At 42.4% G+C, this 22,176-nt stretch overlaps 1 protein-coding gene and 1 pseudogene across 1 annotated transcript; one reads left to right on the top strand and one right to left on the bottom strand.

Moving 5' to 3' along the window:
• Nucleotides 1-6,291: 6,291 nt before the first annotated feature.
• On the bottom strand, nt 6,292-7,330 carry LOC122209083 (vomeronasal type-1 receptor 4-like). Its single transcript, XM_042920708.1, has one exon. The coding sequence runs from the start codon at nt 7,217-7,219 to the stop codon at nt 6,299-6,301; it is 921 nt and encodes a 306-aa protein (XP_042776642.1). The 5' UTR covers nt 7,220-7,330; the 3' UTR covers nt 6,292-6,298.
• Nucleotides 7,331-16,017: 8,687 nt separating this feature from the next.
• On the top strand, nt 16,018-19,850 carry LOC122209079 (annotated as a pseudogene).
• The last annotated feature ends 2,326 nt before the right edge of the window (nt 19,851-22,176 follow it).

Below are 22,176 nucleotides of genomic sequence, written 5' to 3'. Positions count from 1 at the left end.
AGCTGATTAAGTATCCCTTTTCCTCACACGACTGATGCAGTCCCAGGATTGCATAACAGCCTGGAGTGGTCATGGGAAAGAGAATTCGTAGGGAATGTAAGAAGAAAGAGAGTTTTAGGATGCAGAGTAAAGGGGCTTTATAAAGCTGGAGATAAACAGGTGAGGGAATTCCAAAACATGAGACAAATGTGTCCACCTACAGACCCACAAATGGTGCTTTAAAAACATGTCCCACTTGGGGCACCTGGGTGGCTCAGTCCCTTAAAACTCCCAACTCTTGGTTTCAGCTTAGGTCACAACTTCACGGTTTGTGGGTTCAAGCCTGGTGTTGGGCTCCAAGCTGACAGTGCAGAGTCTGCTTAGGATTCTCTCTCTCCCTTCTCTTTCTGTTTGCCCCTCCCTGGCTCACATGCGTGCACATTCTCTCTCTCTCTTTCTCTCTCTCAAAATAAACAAACTTAAAAAAATAAAAACATGTCCAGCTTCACCAGCAGCATGACTACCATCCGTTTCTTCAGGGAACAGGCATTTGCTCACCATGGCTTCTGAATGACGCAGACGATTATATCAGCCCCAATGATTTGTTTGTACAACTTACCAACACAATGATACCAGCCCTTAATCTTAGTCTACAGTTTTTCTAATTTTTTTTTTAATGTTTATTTTATTTCTCAGAGAGACACTAACTAGCTTCCACAAGGTAATGTGGTCCATTTTTATCCCCACGGGGGAGTAAAGTCCAGGTTGCTTCCTATTCCTCCATTCTGCTGATGTCCTGTTACGCATATTAATTTTGCACGTTAGCGGGGTGCCTGGATGGCTCAGCCGGTTAAGCTTGCAACTTAGGCTCAGGTCATGATCTCACGGTTTGTGGGTTTGAGCCCTGTGTCAGGCTCTGTGCTGACAGCTTAAAGTCTGGAGCCTGCCTCGGACTCTCTGTCTCCCTCTCTCACTGCTTTCCCCCCCCCCCCCCCACCCTGCTCTCTCTCTCTGTGTCTCTCAAAAAATAAACCTTAAAAAATTTTAATTTTGCACATTAGCATTTTAATGTACATGCATGTTAGTGTAAGAAGTGGGATAACTTTTGGGGCGCCTGGGTGGCGCAGTCGGTTAAGCGTCCGACTTCAGCCAGGTCACGATCTCGCGGTCCGTGAGTTCGAGCCCCGCGTCAGGCTCTGGGCTGATGGCTCGGAGCCTGGAGCCTGTTTCCGATTCTGTGTCTCCCTCTCTCTCTCTGCCCCTCCCCCCTTCATGCTCTGTCTCTCTCTGTCCCAAAAATAAATAAAAAACGTTGAAAAAAAAAAAAATAAAGTGAGTATGAAAAGAAATACTCATTTAAAAAAAAAAAAAAAAAAAAAAAAAAAAAAGAAGTGGGATAACTTTGTATCTTTTGGTTGCATCTTTCCATAACACCCTAGGCCTGTTGGCAGACAGGCAAAGGAGATTCATTCCATAGAATGATATGGGAAAATATGGAAGCTGTGGCCTTGAGTATTTATACTTAATGAATCACTGGGAAGGTGGTGGGAGGTAGTGATGGGCAGAACAGATATTATGATGGATATAACCGAACTGGGACAATTAACCATGAGGAAATCCTTACTGCTAGAAGAGATCAAGGGTATAAAACATTTGGGGGGAAACCCCACCTTAAGTCAGTGACATTTGCAGAAAGTGTCTTTGAACCCAAGGACGAAAATCCATTTTTAAAAAAATGTTCATTTATTTTTGAGAGAGAGAGTGTGAGCAGGGGAGGGGCAGAGAGAGGGAGACACAGAATCTGAAGCAGGCTCCAGGCTCTGAGCTGTCAGTCAGCACAGAGCCCAACATGGGGCTCGAACTCACGAACCACAAGATCATGACCTGAGCAGAAACTGAATGCTTAACCAACTGAGCCACCCAGGTGCCCCCAGTGTATAGTTTTTCAAGTGGCAGGTCAGACAGCTCCGACATGGGCAGTAAGCCAAGATCCTGGATTCTGACCACTGAGTAAAACAACCACAACAGCTCACATTTCTGTATGTTTGGCGTTGAGGATAAACATCCAGCCCGGTGAACCCATATGAGGTTCCAGCTTTAGCTGAACCATCGGTGGACCAGTGCCAGACATTGAGGGGAATCTGGGATGATTGAGGGCCTCACGGTGCCAGGGGCTTTGCTTCCGGCTGCAGATAGGACTCAGCTCTGTAGACCTGAGATGTTGCTGAGGCTGGTCAGAATTCATTCTTAAATATACCGTCTTCATTTAGCCAGCAAGTCATTTAGGACCTTTCTGCCTTGTTCTTTTAGAGTCCAAGTTGACTCATCCACATGGGAATGTCACACCAGATAGTCACAAGTCCTGAATAGATCAGGCTTCACTTTTTAAATTTTTTTTTTTTTAACGTTTATTTATTTTTGAGACAGAGAGAGACAGAGCATGAACGGGGGAGAGGCAGAGAGAGAGGGAGGCACAGAATCGGAAGCAGGCTCCAGGCTCTGAGCCATCAGCCCAGAGCCCGACGCGGGGCTCGAACTCGCGGACCGGGAGATCGTGACCTGAGCTAAAGTCGGACGCTTAACCGACTGAGCCACCCAGGCGCCCCGATCAGGCTTCACTTTTGACAAATGTTAAGTAGCAAGCTAACGGCTGCTTTTCCAAAGTAATTTACCTGTTACGTTAAACCTGAGTCTGAACCCCAGTGGAGTCTCCCAGATGGAGACTGCCTGCCTTGGTGACAGACTCCAAATGGTGGAATCTGGCACAGAGTTTTGCTTTGTCTCTGATATACTGGAAGTCTATTAAGGGGTTGGGTCCTTTACCTACTGGCAGACAAGGAACATACTAGGCAGGGCTATTGAGACTGATGTCTCTAACTTTCCAACAAAGAACTCATCCACCTGGTGAAACTTTGACAACAGAGGGCTGAGGCAGTTGTGCTATATCCTCACCCACCCACGGATGGGAGACGCCTGGAGAGTTTGCTACACTAACACTTCTCTAGCTTCAGCTCACCCTGAAGAATGTGGATAAATGTGGAATCTCATACAAATGGTAATGGCTGTAAAAAGTGGTAAAACATTTTGAAAAGTATGTCAAAGGATTTGCTGAAGGGAACAGATGTTGGGGGGCCTGAGTGGCTCCGACGGTTAAGCATCCGATTTCAGCTCAGGTCATGATCTCACAGTTCGTGAGTTTGAGCCCCACCTCGGGCTCTGTGCTGACAGCTCGGAGCCCGCAGAATCTGTGTCTCCCTCTCTCTCTGCCCCTCCCCCACTTGCACTCTGTCTCTCTCTCCCAAAATGAGTAAACGTTAGAAAGTAATAATAAAGTGAACAGATGTAAACCTCTGATCCATGAAATTCACTACCCCCATATTGTAAACAACAGAAATTTTGTGCATGTGTCACCAAAACGCAAGTGCTAGAATTTACGTAGCAGGGCTTTTCTTAATAGCCCCAAACTGAAAACCACCCACAAATGCATGGAGAGTGGAAAGACTGGAGCAATTGGTAGATATTTATTCAGTGGAATCTGTTACATATTGGGGTCCACACAACGGAATTAAGGCTAATAGATGACCTCATGATAGCAAGGATGAGTTCACAAACAGCGTTTGTAACGAGAAGCCAAATACATAAGGTTTTGTTCTGTGTGGTTCCATTTCTATAAAGTGCCAAACGGACACCTTGAAAAGTGGTCTGGGGACACCTGGGTGGCTCAGTCGGTTAAGTGTCCGACTTCAGCTCAGGTCACGATCTCATGGTTCATGGGTTTGAGCCCTGCGTTGACCTCTGTGCTAACAGCTCGGAGCCTGGATCCTGCTTCAGATTCTGTGTCCCCCTTTCTTTCTGCCCTCCCCCACTCATGCTCTGTCTGTCTGTCTGTCTTTCTCTCTCAAAAATAAAACATTAAAAAAGAAAAGAAAGAAAAGTGACCTGTGCTGTTAGATGTCACATTACTGTTTACCCTGGTATGGAGTCACTGGGAGGGTTACAAGGAGGTATTTTGGGCTGAGAAGCCGGTCTTTTGAACTAGGGCATGGATATATAAGTTTGTTCCATTTGTACTGTTTCGCCAGACTCTGTACTTAATCCCTGTACATCGGTCTTTAAAACTCATTTTGAAATACCGATTTTTTAAAATTCAGGAGAAGGTAAGTAGATTAGTGGTTTCATGTCCTTGCAGTGCTATTGTAGAGATATTGAATAACAACGTAATTTGTTTTTGTTTGTTTATTTATTTTTTAACATTTATTTTTGACAGACAGAGCATGAGCGGGGGAGGGGCAGAGAGAGGGGGAGACACAGAATCCAAAGCAGGCTCTAGTCTCTGAGCTGTCAGCACAGAGCCCGATGCGGGTCTTGAAGTCACAGACCACGAGATCATGACCTGAGCTGAAGGTGGACGCTCAACCGACTGAGCCACCCAAGCACCCCCATAATTTGTGTTTAAACGTGTGCTTAATTTCTAGGTTGAGAATTAAGATATTGGTTAGGCAACCTTCTAAGTTAATGGGTAAAACACAGAATTGTTAAACATTTACACAGAAGATAGAAAAAAAAGAAAATAGACCACGAGTAACGAGGAACATGCAGTAAGTTGGTAAATCGAATCCTAACTCACCACTATTATACTAAACACAAATTGGGTAATTGTTCTTGTTATGGTCTAACATTGTTTGATTCTGTTCAGTAGGATTTTTTTTTTCCAAAGGGCAAAACATTAGGATTAAAGTAAAATAATGAAATATAATCTGTTGACATTTTAGCCTAGTAAATTGCCAACTAGACCACATAATAGAGTTTATTGTAGGTTACCATCATAATTATTATTTTGCGTGCTATTCTTGACAGTTATTAATGTACAGTTGTCCAGTTCCATTACTTAGTGAATAACAAACATTATCTGAGAACTCACCACACATACATGTTCATACACGCACAGACACATATACAAGTGTATGTGTGCATCTTCATTCATGGTCTAATGTGTGGTAAATATTTTTTTTTAATTTTTTTTTAATGTTTATTTTTGAGAGAGAGAGCGAGAGAGCAATACACAGAATCGGAAGCAGGATCCAGGCTCTGAGCTGTCAGGACAGAGCCCGACGTGGGGCTCGAACCCGTGAACTGAGAGATTATGACCTGAGCTGAAGTCGGATGCTTATCCAACTGAGCCACCCAGGTGCCCCTGTGATAAATATTTCTAAGTGTCTCTTGTCATCTAAAAATGTGTTCTCTATTTGGTGCCACAAGGTTCAACATATCAATGTTGTATCAAACTAATTGTCTTTTCAAATTACTGAATCTAATAGTTTACTACGGTTTCATAAAGTAAATACAGAGATAGCTACATTATAAATTTTTCTGCACTTGAGAAATAACCATTTGCTCCTGTGGAAATCCTCCTGCCACACACTGGATATAAACAAATGGGATTCCTGACTTTACCTCTAAATGACTGTTCCTGAGCTCCTGCAGTTGTAGCGAAAAGCTCTGCTTACTTCCTCCTAAGTGAGATGAGGGCCCCCCAGGACTCTTAACAAAATGACACTTGTCATCTTCACATTACATAGAAAACTCTACCCTGTACAGTTGCCAAAACCCATGTCACTGCATCCTAGACATCTTGCCTTTTTGCCTCTCACTCGCCTGATGTCTTGTTAAAAATTGGCCGTACATCTGTGTGCTTTTTCCCACTGCAGTTTAATCTGGATCTTTCTACAGGAAAAAATGTATGCTTATCTCCCTCTATACAGTGGTCTTCCAAATGACCACCATCACTGTAAGCTTGAAATGTACTAACTTCATAACTTGAGCCCAAATATACCTAATGCCTGAACCCGATTTCTGTTTCCACTTCACCCCGTTCTGTTTCATTTTTCTCAGAGAACATTTTGTTTTTTCAGTTTCCTGAATGGCCAGCTCACTTATTGTTCCTTTTTCATGGAACTTTACCAGACATCCCATGCTTGGTTAATTTCTGGATAAATGTGTTCTGTCTATTGAAAGTTACATACTCAAAGACACCCCCTTAATATCCAGGTTGTGTCAGGACCCACATTTTATTATTTCTAGACGTTGAACTACTCCACTACAAACATGACCAACAATTATGTAAGGACTTATGTGATAATTACATAGTATTACGTTTACAGTAATTAGCATTTATGGTTTGTTATCGGGCATAAGTTCAGTGTGGTCCAACATTTCTTGTAATATGGCTGCATCACCACTGTGCACACAACTCTGTGAAGAGGAGTGAATAAACAGTAAACACGCTGTGCAGAAACAACTTGATACGCTTCTGATGAGATCAGGAGATTTTGTTCCTTGGCCAGACAAAGCAGAGCTTGGACAGGCTGGAGCCGTGGTTTATGAGAACATAGGGGCTGACAGTTGGGAAACATCCATTGACGAAGGCAGAGATGTTCACCAGCAACCAACTGGGATTATTAATAAGAGCAATGCAGAGTTGGAAGGCGGAGGACAGGGTGTAAAATGACACGAAGATGCTCACAAGGACAAGGATTCTTTGGGTGGCAGTGGACTCAGGGGAGCATCTAGCAGAGAGTTTGTTGCCACGAATGTATCTGACCCTCTGCTTGTGCCTGTGCAGGATGGAAACCATGGAGCCGCTGGCCCAGATCATGAGCCCCAGACATAAAACATCAGGGAATGATAACATCGCTGCCAGTACTGATAACATGAGTTTGTTATTGCCCACGCCAGAGCAGTATCCCAAATCCTTTTTCATGGTGATGTTTGCGTCGCTCCATTTGCCAGTCACATTTACGGGAAAAGAGACGTTTGCCAGCATTGCCAGAATCCAGCACAAGAAAACAAAGGAGCCGGTGTGCTTGGGAGCCTTCAGTTTAAGTTCTGCCTGTGTGGAGTCTCGGGGGCTGATCGTGATGGCCTGAAAGACACTCAAGAGGCAGATGCTGCTCATGGACATGCCCCTTCCAATTCTGTGAAGATAGAAAACCAGTTTGCATCCGGCTTCGTTGAGGAAATCTTGGAAACCGAAAGCTGTCATTGTCTGCGGGACTCCTTTAGAAAGCAGGGCTAGGGAGTTGGCTATCATCAGGTGCTTGAGAATCAAATCTGTGGGCCTCAGCCTGTGCTCAGTGGAGTAAAGGAAGAGATAATGGTAGAGAAGAGAGAAATTTCCAAGAGTTCCAAATACTGTCTGTGATAAGAAGATTGTTCCAGTGGCCACATCCATGGATGCCATTCTGCCAGCTTGCAGTGACTGATAATGTCTTTAGAGCCAGAATAAGATCCTCCCTGCTTGGGATTATGGTGCACAGGCTACATTTATCTTGTCCACTGCAATTCAGTATTCTCCAGTTACCATTGGTTCCCCTTTAGAAGTATTTATAGGTGTTTTGTGTTTTTTTCTACACATGCTTTCAAGTGTTGAATATATAAGTTTTTTTTTTTTTTTTAATGTTTACCTATTTTTGAGAGAGAGAGAGAGTGAGCAGGGGCATTTGCAGAGAGAGAGAGGAAGACACAGAATCCAAAGCAGGCTCCAGGCTCTGAACTGTCAGGACAGAGCCCGATGCGGGGCTCGAACTCACAGACCCTGAGATCACGACCTGAGCCGAAGTCAGACACTTTACCAACTGGGCCACCCAGGCGCCCTGAATATATAACTTTTAAAATCACTTAGGGGTACCTGGGTACCTGGATTTCAGCTCGTCACGATCTCATGGTTTGTGGGTTTGAGCCCCACCTTGGGCTTGGTGCTGATAGTGCGGAGCCTGCTTGGGATTCTCTCTTCCTCCACCTCTGCCCCTCCCCTGCTTGCTCTCACTCTCAAAATAAACAAATAAACTTAAAAAAAAAATAAAATCACTTACTGCGTGTAAAAACTGCTATGAAGTCCATACACATGGTAGCTTAGTTTACTCTTGTAAATCTATAAACCCGCACTACTCTTTCATTATAAAGATCCGAACAATATAGACACACCGTATTTGTTTAAATTCACACCTTGTTTAGGGGAAAATAGGGAATGTAACCCATCTGGGCTGGTTGCAAAGACAGGGCACTTAGCAGTCATGCCAAACTAACCAAATCTGTTAGGTTAGCTGTTTTCTTTGAATAATTTAGATAAAGATTTAGTTTTGTTTTTATACCTGTCATTTTGTTTTATATCGCTGGTATGTTTAGTTTCCAATTTTGGTCGTAACAAGTTTCAGTTTCTGTGAGAAGATTTCTTATTCTAGATGACAACACACATCATGAACGAAGACTTGAGATGTTAGGGCAGGGTAGATGCGCTGACTTCAGTAGGGGGCTGCAGAGGCCTGCCTGTGACCAGGTTGGACTTGATTAATTCAGGGGTTGCTCCATATTAGGAGGTAAGAGAAAAACGTATTTGCCTTTATGCTAGGAAGACAAGTACATTAGCACCTATATGGAAACCATTGAACAGTTGCATGTCTTGCCTTAAACTGTGGGTTGTAGAACGCTAATCCAGTATAAAAACATATAGGATTAAAAACTAAATTATCACTAATTTCAGACTATATAACTGTCTGCTTGTTAACACTTTAGAAGTAAGACTATTAGCAGTGAGGCCACATTTATGAAAGATTGTAAAATATCAGACACACAGAAGATGTAAGGGATGGGGTTTTCTGCATTTCATTAAGTGTAACTTTTAGATTTTTGGATTTGTATTAGAATACATTTAAATTAGAGAAAAGATCACGAGGTAGATTTGGGTCTGACAGCTTCTGTCTGACATGCAGATATAGTTGCCTTTTCCTTAAATTCTGCTTCCTTAACTTCAAGCAGAAAACAGTTTCACGAACACCAACAGACAGTGGGTATTTTCAGGGGAAACACAATTACTGTCTTCATTAAGCGCTCTCTACTTATGCAAGCTAGATAAAACATTCGCATTCTAGCAGTTTCCTTTCAGATAAAATGTTTTTCATTGAATTGGCGATTCCTGTGGATTCACCCTACTCTTTATTGCAAGCATGGAAGTATTCTAAGGCACTTTAATAATTCTGAAGAATTTGTCTATGGTTCCTGTAAGGTAGGCTGAAAACAATTGATTTCATAACTACAGTTCTTAAGCACTCTAAAAATCAGCTTTTATTGTTACTTGAATTAAACATCAACAATTCTCAGTGGCGATTACGTTAAATCACTTATGGAGCTGTTGAGTGCTGCAGACTTTAGGACCTCGTTTCTATTTGCTCATTCAATTCACACTTAAGGGATAATTTCTCCTTCCTGTGGGGTTTTTGCACTGGATCCCATTCAAACCTGAAAGAATCCCAATTTCCAATATGATCACTAACTCGGACTTCTGATATGCTTGCTTCCCTTACAGACTATAACTCTCAGCCTGAAACAAAATACTCACCACACACCATCGGTCTGGACAGTGAGCTCCTGTGAAGATCATAATGGCTAGTGAGTAAGTGTGTAGGAGGGAGGGAGGCAGATCCCGAGATAAAGGATTGTGAATCTGTGACCTCCACCTCCCCTGAGAACTGCAATTATCATTTCATCAGTAACAACATTGATATTATGCGCTTGGGGAACTGAGAACATTTCTGGAGAACTTTTTCCCAGTCGCTAATTACTCAAACACATTAAAAGTTTCCGGGTAGCAGCTCCAAAGAGACATTGAACTGTCTGGGAAAGGCTCTTTTCCACATTTCGGGGAGCAGAAAGGGTCTCGCACATGGAAACACAGAATGCTAAGGGCTGACCTGTGAGGGCCTGGCAGTGAAGCGTGTGTGTCTCACCAGATGCTCTGCTTCCCTGAGAAGTTTTTCCAGCCAAAAGTGAGTCCTTTCTTAATCTTCACACCTCCAAAGCCACAACATAATTTAAGTTGTAAGCAAAGAAGTTGGAACAAAGTCCAATGGTTTTCAAAGCGTTTTAGTAACAGGAAGAACACGATGTCAAGCATTCACTGACAGTTTGGAACTCCGGACGATATGGAAGTTTTGTGGGAAAATATGCTTTACTGATACTCAACTCGCAGGAGTAATAGGAGGTCTAAAAAGAACAATAAACAAAGTCTGTGGCCATACCACCCTGAATGCGCCCGATTTCATCTGATCTCGGCAGCTAAGCAGGGTCAGGTCTGGTTAGTACTTGGATGGGAGAACAATAACCATAGAAAGAGAGAAGTTCGTGAGGTCTGGACTAGTAATAGCACCAGGATCTGATGCTTTAAAAGGTCATTCCTTAGGGCTCTTGGGTGGGTCAGTTGGTTAAGCGTCCAACTCTTCATTTCAGCTCAGGTCATGATCTCACAGTCGTGGGATTGAGCCCCTCATTGGGCTCCATGGTGAGCATGGAGCCTGCTTAAGATTCTCTTACTCTCTTTCTCTCTCTCTCTCTCTCTCTCTCTCTCTCTCTCTGTGTCCTTCTCCCCCTCTCTGCCCCCCCCTCATGTGCTCTCTTCTCTCTCTAAAGTGAATGAATGAATATAAAAATAAAAAGCATTAAAAATAATAATAATAAAAGGTCATTCCTCTAAATTCTGGATCAACCAATGCTACTTACACAGTTCAGGAGCACTGAGTGGTTGCCACATTTCTCTGTACTTGTTTTTTGCTGAATTTTTAGTAGCGAACCCTGATTACCTTTGTAATTAATCAAGAAATATAGGGGCGCCTGGGTGCCTTAGTTGGTTAAGTGACCAACTCATGATTTTGGCTCCAGTCATAATCTCACAGTTTATGAGATTGAGCCCCAAGTTGGGCTATGCTTTGACAGCTCAGAGTCTGCTTGGGATTCTCTCTCTCTCTCTGCCCATCCCCCACTCATGTATGTCTCTCTCTCTCTCTCTCTCTCTCTCTTTCTCAAAATAAATGAACTTTATATTAAAAAAAAGAAATATAAAACATGAATTTGAATAAAAATTTTGTGTCATACAAACCCACTTTTGATCCAGGTTTATTATGCAGTGTCTCTCAATGTTGAACTCAGATATTAGAACTGTATGGACAGCCCCCAATACACCTATCCACACACCCCAGCACACACACAGTGACACACTTACATACAGATGCAAGCACACACGTGCATTCACACTCAGCCAAATACACAGCCACATATACTCACATATTTATGCACATACATCCCACCACGAACACACTCCTCTATAGACCGACTTACTCTACAGAAGTACGCACTCACATAATACACAGTGTTATGCACTTTCACAAAACTCACAAGGTCTCATTTTCATTCAAGAAATCAAACTCAGATGGTAAACCTATGCATGTGTGTCTTGACATTGTGTTCGTGTATAAATGAAATAGTTGTATTTCTAGACCACTTGTGTCAATCCACCTTTTTTTTTTTCCAATGTTTGTTTATTTTTGAGAGTAGGGGAGACAGAGTCCCAAGCAGGCTTCATACTGTCAGCACAGAGCTTGATGCGGGGCTTGAACCCATGGACTGTGAGATCATGACCTGAGCTGAAGTTGGATGCTTACCTGACTGAACCACCCAGGTTCCCCTCAATCCACCCTTTATATTTTCAACTCTGTACCATCTCATGGGGATGCTACTACAGTGTCCAAAATACAACAAGTGATCTGAGCATCGCTCCCTCAGTTTAAAGCATGTAAGAAAATCGAGTGCTGGAGGCGGTGACAGTGCACAGTTGTGTGATAGAGCAGGGTAGGAATGAAAGCCCAGGGAGAGCATGGAATTGGGAGAACGTGGGGGTACAGAGAGCCTGGAGATGCGGGAATGTGAAACGGGAAAGAAGACAGAGGGTCAAAGGCAGGATTTTGTTAATGTTGCAGAGGGATTAGAGGGTATTGGTGGTGATACAATGTGCAAGGAAGTTGAGAGTGCAGGAACTATGGGATGCCGTGGCATTGGGGGTGTTTGGCACCATGGAACAAAGGGATATGGGGGCAGCAAGATAGCAGGCAACAGTAAAGAGCAGCAAAGGGTAAAAGGCACACGAGACTTGATGTCTGAGGAGTTACAGAAAGGAGAGCTGGAGGAGGATCACGGGCAGAGATGGGGTGTAGGTAGAGGGCTGGGGTTTGGAGGGGTGGTGGACACTGGAGGCAGAATGGGAGCAAGGCCGTGAAGGGAGCTGGGGAGGGTGGTGATCACAAGTGGGGGCAAAGAGCAGCCGTGGTGGTCATGGGGAAGCTGAGGAAACACGATGGCTGGGAATTCAGATGAGGATGAACAGGGCGGTGGAAGGCAGGAAGGTTTGACCGCCATCCCTGGAGGGGAGAGAGAAGTGGTGAACACAGCTTCTCTTCAGTAACTGCTGACGGTAGGAGAGCTGGGCTCCGTTACAGTCTGTGCCAAGGTGACTGGGTGTTTTGGAGGGAAAAGGAGGGGCTCAGTGGAGTCGGAGAAGTGAGCATTACCAAAGGTTGGTCATCGTAAATGGGATTAGGCCTGCTGTGTGTCTGCAGACAGTCACTGAAATTAGATTCTGTCGTCCCACAGACTGAGAGAGACCCTGTCCTTCCTGATGATCACACTCTACAGGAGTGGTTCCCAGTCCTTGAGGAAGATACTCCTGAATTGTAAAAGATACATATGCACGGTTGTAAGCCCTTTTTTACTAATTCCTCTAAGAAAGGGAAGTCAGGGGCCTGTCATCAGGTGTGGGCTAGAATAAACACAAACTTCTCCTGGCAGCATTGGGGCTTTCTCATGCAGGCATTTTAACAGGAGGGGGACATGGCCTTGTGCTGTCAGGAGCCAGTCTAGAGTTCTGCGGTTCTCAGGGGTATAGGTGGCATGGAGGGATGGAGGTCAGAAGGGCACGGGCTGGAGATGGGGCCCACTAGAGAAGTCTAGCAGTGTCGGGTAGATGTGGGGTGACACACAAATGTCTTGGGAATGGCTAAGAGTCACAAGAGTGGCAGACAAAGTTCATTAAAGGAGATAAAGGTGGAAGGAGGGACAGAATGGAGGACAGACAGGCTGGTGGAAATCACTGAGACAGATCGGAGGCCATGTAATTGTGGTAAGTCAGGATTTGGGGATCGATCAAGAAAGGCAGAACACACAACAAGCTTCATTGGGTGGTACTTGAACAGGGTTGCGTGAAAGGCAAAGGGTCCCTGCTAGCAAGAGACCTTCCACAGACAGTGTCACGAGGCCAATTCCCAGAGGGAAATGGGTAACGGTCCCACCCCGCCCAGGAGAAGGGGAGATTACAGAGAGTCCCATGTGACTGAGGATGCTGACTTAGCTCCCACGTGCTGCAGCCATCTGGAGTCTGTTGTAGCTACAGGGTCTGCTTACCTGTGCTTGGCACACGTTGGGTAGGGTTTTCAGCAAATAGGTAGCTTTAAATGGGTAGAGATATGTTTGTTTGGGCTAAACGTAAAGCAGCTGACTGTATAATAATTTGAGTTTGGTTCCAGTGGCCAATATTCCTAGCCCTTCCTGTGGTGAAGTAAGGAAAAAGGGAGCCACAAGGGCTGTCTTTGTCCCATTTATAAAACCCTCATGAATTCCCTCACTCATCAGTTCGCTCATTACAGTCAACTCACAGCTTCATCATGGTTTGATCCGAGTTTGAGATCATGAGGCAAAAATGAGGGCAGAAACAACCCTGAAAACCCCTTAAGTTGAACATCCAAGTAAAGGAAGGATTCAGAGCGTCCAGTGTGCCACAACCTTTTCTCTCTCTCTTGGGGATACCAGGGATAGGACGTGACCATCGCGGGTCTGGCAGGAGAGGCAGTTTCTCTCAGGTGGAGCCTGAACTCAGTGTGGGAGTGATTATCTCTCCACACCTGAGACAAGGCCTTCTTGTTCAATCCACTCGATCCCTGTGAATTGTGAGTTTTTCCAGTGTAGCTGTTTGGAACAGGTACTATGTCTGGCCCTCTGTGAGCACCAAACACTGTTCCCTCCAACCCTATCATGTGGCTTTTTTCTGTGGTATCAGCTTGTTTCCTCACATGTTTGTGCAGCCAGGACTCGGCTGAGTATTTGGGAGCGCTCTGCAGATTTCTGGGGTTCTTTCAACGTGCAGATCTCTTCCTGTTTGGTATTCTGTCCTTTGAGCCCCACCTGCCTTGATCTTGTTCATTTTTCCATTTCTCCAAATGTGTGTGTGTTATCAGTGCTTGATAATTTTCCACATATAGGCTTTTCACATTTCTTGTTAGATTTATTCCTATCATCTCATACTTGTATTAATCGCAATCCCCCTCCGTATGCAGTCTGCATATATGAAGACCCATATGTTATGTATGTTAATGTTCTATCCTAATATTTTTTCATTGATGGATTGATTTTTTTTAATTTTTTTTTTAATGTTTTATTTACTTTTAAGACAGAGACAGAGCATGAATGGGGATGAGGCAGAGAGAGAGGGAGACACAGAATCCAAAGCAGGCTGCAGGCTCTGAGCTGTGAGCACAGAGCCCAATGCGATGCTCGAACTCAGGAACTGTGAGATCATGACCTGAGCCAAAGTTGGACGCTTAACCAACTGAGCCACCCAGGTGCCCTGATTATCTGTTTTTAAATAAAAAATTAATTATTTGGGCTTCCCAGGTATATATTTGTGTCTTCTACAAGCAGTAGGTACAGTAATACTATGAGTGCCTGGGTGGCTTAGGCATCTGACCCTTGATCTCGGCTCAGGTCACGATCTCACGGTTGGTGAGTTTGAGCCTCGCGTCAGGCTCTGTGCTGACAGTGTGCAGTCTGCTTGGCATTCTCTCTCTCTCCCTGTCTGTCTGCCCCTCCATCATTCATGCATGCTCGCTCGCTGTCTCTCAGAATAAATAAACTTAATAGAAGAAATCAGTGATATTTATCAACTTAAGGACATCCTAATATTACTTTTTTTTGTCATTGTCACCTATAAAATTCTGCCAAATATCTTGGTTTGCAGTTACCAACATGATCATCTGTCTTCCTCCTTAATTTCTTTTTCTTTCTTCCTTTCTTTCCTTCTTTTTTTTTTTTTTTTAAGTAAACTGTCCCTCCACGTTGGGGCTTGAACTCACAACTCAAGAATTACATGCTTTACAGACTTAGCAGCCAGGTGCCCCTATGCTGTAATCTTTTATTGGTGACAGTATTTGCAAATATATTTAATAATTTGGGATCCCTTATGTATGTGAGATTTGTTAAATATTGGTGGCAATCTTTGTAAGATATTGGGAAATTATTTGCAAGCATTATTCTTTTGAAGTATAGTAAACATAACATTTGTGAATGGCCCAAGTAACATGGATCTATCTGATAGTGAAGAATAATAGAGTATCACTGATAAACTATCATCTGGTGCTGTCTTTGTGAAAGACTTCCTGTACAAATATTGCTGTTTCCGCCCCTCCCCCCTCCCCCCCCCCCCCCCCCCCCCCCACTGGCCCGTGCACAGGGTTCACTTCAGAATTTGTACTTCTTCTGGGGTCAGTACCATGAAGTACACATTCCTAGAAATGTCCACATCGACTGGACTTTCCAGTTAACTGCACCGAGTTGTACAAAGCATATCTAATGATTTGTGATACATGTTTGTTGCATCACAGCCTTCCTTTCGCTCTTCTTGAAAAATCCTCCCTGGGCCTTTTGTATCCTTACTTGTCCCTGCTCAGAACGTGCCTTATTTTTCAGCTTAGGAGCCTGAGCGTAAACAGACAATTATATTTCAAGGACGGTGACAATTCTCCAGGAAGTGCAGGGTCTGATTAAATACTTGTGCTTCACTGCTCTTCTCTCCTGGGCCAGATCTGAACATTTTTCTATTTCTACCAAGTGAGACTCTGTCTATCCCCAGCTATTATGGAAAAGGAAAACACTCCTCCAAAACATTCAGTCTGTCTCTTTGGAGAGGCTAACTAGAAACTCTAATTGTTTCTGGGAATTGGGAACTGGAAGGATTTTTTTTTTTTTTTAAGATTAATTTCATTAATTTAATTTCAGCTGCCACATTGTACAGCGTCATTGGAACTGCCCGCAAAGTGATGATTGTAGTTCTGTGGAGAGTTGAGATCACAGAATCACAGACTCTTATCATAGGGTCTGGCTGCCTCCCTCCCACATGAGCAAAGGGTGTCATGATTGTCACACTGAGCTCACTGTCCCAGCAGCAGGAAAGAGATACGTGAGTATTTTTCTGTTTCAGCCTGACACACAGATTATGTTTGGAGATGAGGTATATCACAGTCCGGGGAAATGCTCCTGTCTGGGGAAGGGATTCTTCTGAGGGTAGAAAGTGACACAGAAACAGTCCCATACAGGAAGAAATAATATTTTCTGAGGCACAGGCTGAACTTGGGGAGAGGAACCAGAGGTCTGAGACCCTATATCAATCTCCAGTTGTTCCTAATGTTTATCTTACTGTGATCTTCACTGATGATGATGGTTGGGCTTCATTCTGAGCATTAGTGGATTCTGGCTTTTATGATCCTTAAGACTATAACTCAGAAGTTAATCTGTTCTATAGAAATCATGGAGTGATTTCCAGGATTAGCATTGTTATTTCAGTAAGACTTGTAAGACTTGTGTAGATGTGATGAGTTTGATGGAGCTCATTGAACCATTCCTCCCTGTACGAACAGTGTGGTCAAGTGGCACTTGCTGGCGTGTGATTTTTCTGTTACTTAGGTTTGGTGTGTTTAATGGAGGTGTTAATTATCTCTCTCTTTTTTTTTTTATTTTTTTTTTTTTAAATTTTTTTTTTCAACGTTTTTTATTTATTTTTGGGACAGAGAGAGACAGAGCATGAACGGGGGAGGGGCAGAGAGAGAGGGAGACACAGAATCGGAAACAGGCTCCAGGCTCCGAGCCATCAGCCCAGAGCCCGACGCGGGGCTCGAACTCACAGACCGCGAGATCGTGACCTGGCTGAAGTCGGACGCTTAACCGACTGCGCCACCCAGGCGCCCCTCTCTCTTTTTTTTTTTTTAACGTTTATTTATTTTTGAGACAGAGAGAGACAGAGCATGAACGGGGGAGGGTCAGAGAGAGGGAGACACAGAATCTGAAACAGGCTCCAGGCTCTGAGCCGTCAGCACAGAGCCCGACGCGGGGCTCGAACTCACGGACTGCGAGATCATGACCTGAGCCGAAGTCGGCCGCTTAACCGACTGAGCCACCCAGGCGCCCCTTATCTCTCTTTTGAAAATACCCATAGTCTATTGATCAAGGTGGGACAGTTTTCCTCCATGAAGTTAGTGAAGCAGCCTTCAAGGAAAAGTTAACTTGAGGGTTTAGATGGCAGAGTAAACTAAGGACTTGGCATTTTTCAATCACAAATGTGCCTTCTGATATTTTCTCTAGCTTGTAATACTCTAATGTGTCATTTTCAGACTCACCCCTGTGTTCTCCTATTTGAATTTTTTCAGCGCATAAGATTTCATGTCTCAAATTCCATCTTGCATAGGACTTGTTTTATATTTGTATATGTTTTATATTTTTACATGAAATAAAGACTAATTGAGTTTTTACCCTAAACATATTTCAGTACTTACTTAAATTTCAAATTCAACTGCTTAGGAGAAAAAAAAAAACCCATAGTATGCAATAATTTATATGGTAGATCTCACTGGAAAAAATAAATGATATGATTCATTACTTTGCTATCCCCATATTAACCCATATTCTAATTTTTTTTTTTTAGCTAAATTGTTTTTTAATGTTTATTTATTTGGGGGGTGGGGGAGGGAACAGAGCACAAGTGGAAGAGGAGCAGAGAGAGAGGGAGACACAGAATCTGAAGTAGGCTTCAGGCTCCGAGCTGTCAGCACAGAGCCCGATGTGGGGCTCGAACTCAGGAACTTCAGGATCATGACCTGAGCCAAAGTTGGACCCTTAAGTGACTGAACCACCCAGGCGCCACTGACCTATATTCTACAGTCAATTTGATACTGGAGAATTATTTAGTGCATCTGCATTGTAAGACCTTCGATGGTCTTGCTAGTGGTGCTAGTCAATAGCCTAAATACTAAAAAAATAATTAATTAGCACAATTAAACGTAAAATACAGCAAGTTTCAAATATGACAATGTGTAAGTATATTTGGATTATTTAAAGAATACAAGATCTGAGAAAGTAGTACGATGCCAACGGCCAATGTCACTGCAACCCGGCCACTCAGGTTCAAACCATGGCTCTACTACTAACATTTAGTTGAGTCACTTAACCTCTTTTCAGCTAAATTCTCCTTATCTGGGGGCACCTGGCTGGCTCAGTCAGTAGAGCTTATGACCAACTCTTGATCTCTGGGTCGTGAGTTTGAGCCCCACGTTGGGAGTTAACAACAACAACAAAAACACTATAAATTCTCCTCATCTGTAAAAGGAAGATAATGTTAGGTACTAACTTGGAGAGTTGTAAATATTAAATGTTATAAATAAAGCATTAATAACAGAGACCTATACATTGCAAGTGCTGTATAAGGAAATACATCAAACTTGGAAAAATCTCTTAACAAAAGAAGAATATATAATAGAAATAAGTTATCAGGGAAAAGTAAGAGTAAGTAGAGATTTTGGGATTTAATTTTTCTTGAAAATTGTAGCCCATTCCTGGTGTCTCCACACAGAATCCTCTTATTTGCGAAAGTGAATATTGAGCCCTGGAAAATAACTGAATGACGTCTGTGGATTTGAAAATTGCAGTAATCTTCCTGGTCCAGATTACCATTGGAATCCTGGGGAATTTCTCACTCTTACATCATTATACGTCCCTTTGCTTCAGTGAAGGTAGGTCAAGATCCACAGATGTGATTTTCAGGCACTTGACTGTAGCCAACTCTTTGGTATTCTCTCGAGAGGAATCCCGGAGACCATGACAGCTTTTGGGTTGAGATATTTTCTCAATGACTTTGGATGCAAAGTTGTTTTCCATATGCACAGAGTGGCCAGGGGTGTGTCCATTGGCACTACCTGCCTCTTGAGTATCTTCCAGGCCATCACCATCAGTCCCAGGAGTTCCAGGTGGGCAGAGATGAAAGCAAAAGCCCTGAAGTACATTGGCCCCTCCACCATTTTGTGCTGGATTCTGCACATGTTGGTAAATATCATAGTACCTATGTATGTGATTAAAAAATGGAGTAATGAAAACATCACAACTATAGACTTTAAGTACTGTTCAGCTACACTTCATGACAAAGGTACAGACTTCCTATGTGCAACTGTCACATCCATCCCTGATGTTTTGTGTTTGGGGCTCATGTCCTGGGCCAGCGGCTCCATGGTTTTCATCCTTTACACACACAAGCAGAGGGTCCAACACATTCATAGGAACAACCTGTCATCTAGATTCTCCCCTGAGACCAGAGCCACTCAAACCATCCTTGTCCTGGTAAGCACCTTTGTATCTTTTTATGCCCTCTCTTCCATCATTTACATTTGTTTTTCTTATTTTGGCAAGACCACTTGGTGGCTGGTGAACACCTCTGCCTTAATCAATATCTGTTTCCCAACTGTCAGCCCCTTTATTCTCTTAAGTTGTAACCCCTGTGTATCTAGACTCTTCTGTACATGTACTGGAAGAAATACACAACTACCCCATCTCACCAGAAACATATAAATTGTATGTTTTTTACCATGTTTGGTCATTGATATACTCATTCCCAGTAGAATCCTACACACAATTACAAGCCAGTCTCCTTGTAGATTGAGTTGTGAAAAAGACAGGAAGAGCATCTGTTTCAGTAACAACTGAAATATGAAAATACTTCTGGAGAAAGATGAGCATGTAAAATACTTTCAGGTAAACATTAGAGCAATGAATTGCAGAAGACAAAGGAAAACAAGCAAGAAGACATGTCAGCTGATACTTAGAAAGTGTGCAGGTAGGAAGCAAACAGACGTTTCGTTTCATCAAGTTAAATGTATGTGGGGAGTCTTTAGAAGGTAGATTGTTCTGGGGTGCCTGTGTGGCTCAGTCAGTTAAGCCTCTGACTTCAGCTCAGGTCATGATCTCACCATTCGTGGCTTCGAGCCCCACATCGGGCTTTGTGCTAACAGCTCAGAGCCTGGAGCCTGCTTCAGATTCTGTGTCTCCCTCTCTCTCAGCCCCTTCCCCACTCATACTCTGTCTCTCTCAAAAATAAATAAACATTAAAAAAAAATTTTTTTTTAGAAGGTAGTTTGTTCTAAGTCTTGATGCCAGTTGGCTCTGTTAACAAGAAACGGATTTAGGGTCATCTCCTACATTTCCGATTTTATGAAGCAATTTTAAGGAGGAGTCTTTCATCAAACTTGGAGCAGCTAGAGTAGTAGCATTTGGAAATTATTGATTGTACTATTATTTATATCAGTATACTTTCACTTTTTTTTTTAATGTTTCTTCATTTTTGAGAGAGACAGAGTGTAAGCAGGGGAGGGGCAGACAGAGAAAGAGACACAGAATCCCAAGCAGGCTCCAGGCTCCAGCACAGAGCCTGACGTGGAGCTCGAACTCACAACCGTGAGATCATGACCTGAGCTGCAGCCGGACGCTCAACCGACTGAGCCACTCAGGTGCCCCTCACATATAGTTTCTAATATTTTGCATTATAATTTGAAACTGACATTTATTGTCTTATTCAGATTGTTCCAGCTTTGGCCATTTGGCATACTCGGATATGTATATACTTTTTAACTTTCTTACTTTCTGTCAGTACAAGATACTCATGTTCATCTTAAATATGTTTTCTTTTTTTTTTTAATATGTATATATTTAAATGTTTATTATTTTGAGAGGGAGAGAGAGAATCCCAATCAGGCTTCATGCCCAGTGTGGAGCCTGACACAGGATTCGATCTCACCTTCTGAGATCATGACTTGAGCCGAAATCAAGAGTCTGATGTTCAGCCTCCTGAGTCACTCAGGCGTCCTTCTTTACTTTTGAACGGCTTAAATACTATTGGTTTACCTATGAACATAACCTCCTCACTGTTAAGCCATGTCATCAGGGTACGTTTGTGTGTGTTTGTTGGTGGGGGGGGGGCTCTTTGATAGATTATCCCTGTTGTTTCTTCCATCAATATTATTCAGTTTAGAATTTATTCTACATGGGTCAAACCCCATTTTGGGCATAGAGTTTACTTAAACAAAAAAACAAACAACCTCATTAGAATGTACTGTCTCATTTTGATTAATAAAATCAGTTTCTTTTATGGTATCAATGAATATTATTTAAGGTATTCAATATGTAAGTGTTTTGTACAGTTTTATTACATTTCATATCTTCATTATAATTTATTTATAAATATAGAATGCTTTTTTCTAATATGTTTAGATTTTTCAACTTCATCTTTTGTTTACTTTCTACAGAGAACATTTCTAACATACTGAATTCTGTGTGTCGTGTACGTATGTGTATGTGTGTGTATCTGTATATGTATGCATAACAACATGTGTGCGTGTTTATACGTGTGAAAGTGTGTATTTGCATGCATATATTTTCATAAAAACTCTGATGATGATTGTTGAATTTGTTCCAAGCAGTAATAAAGTCTAACTTTTATGATCCTTAAGACTATGACTCGTAAATTAATTTGCTATTCAATCTGCTCTACAGAAATCACAGAGAAATTTGCATGATTAGTATAGTTGCTTCACAGCAGTTCTGTGCATGTAATAGGGAGTTGGAAGGAGCTCACTGAATCATCTACCTCTGTGCACCCAATGTGATTGAGTGGAAATTGCTGAAGTATAACTAAGTCTCTCTTGAAAATATCTGTAATCTGTTGTTCATAGGGAGACAGTTTTCTCTTGTGAAGTTAGAGAAGACATTTGGAAAAGTTAACATCCCACTTGAGAGGTTCAGATAGGAGAAAAATTAAGGGTTTCAGCATTTGTCGGGCTCAAATATGTTTGCTTAGGATTCTTGCTCCCTCTCCCTCTGCATACTTCCTCTCAAAAAAAAAAATCTAATGTTATTTTAAGGTTCATCCTGTATTTCTCATTTCAATTTATTGAATGAACAAAATGTAATGCCTTGAATTTCCATGTTGCATTATTGTCTTATATCTTATTCCCAAATCACTTATTATTTTCAGTTAATTTTTTCTAAAATATATATATAATATTTTTAAATATATATATATATATATATATATATAATTTATATATAACTCTAGTGATGATTACTTTCTACCATAAAATATTTTATCACTTACTTGAATTTCATATACCATAAATTAGAATGAAACCTAGATTATACATAATTTTTATAGTTGGTCTCATTGAGAAACAAATG

This window comes from Panthera leo, chromosome E2 (assembly GCF_018350215.1).
Source record: "Panthera leo isolate Ple1 chromosome E2, P.leo_Ple1_pat1.1, whole genome shotgun sequence".
Taxonomy (NCBI): domain Eukaryota; kingdom Metazoa; phylum Chordata; class Mammalia; order Carnivora; family Felidae; genus Panthera; species Panthera leo.
Note: the sequence above shows the minus strand (reverse complement) of the source record. Positions and strands in the feature narration are given on the sequence as shown.

What these genes read in the sequence shown, in the direction of transcription:
- LOC122209083 (XM_042920708.1), bottom strand. Translation starts at nt 7,219, where the DNA reads ATGGCATCCATGGATGTGGCCACTGGAACAATCTTCTTATCACAGACA.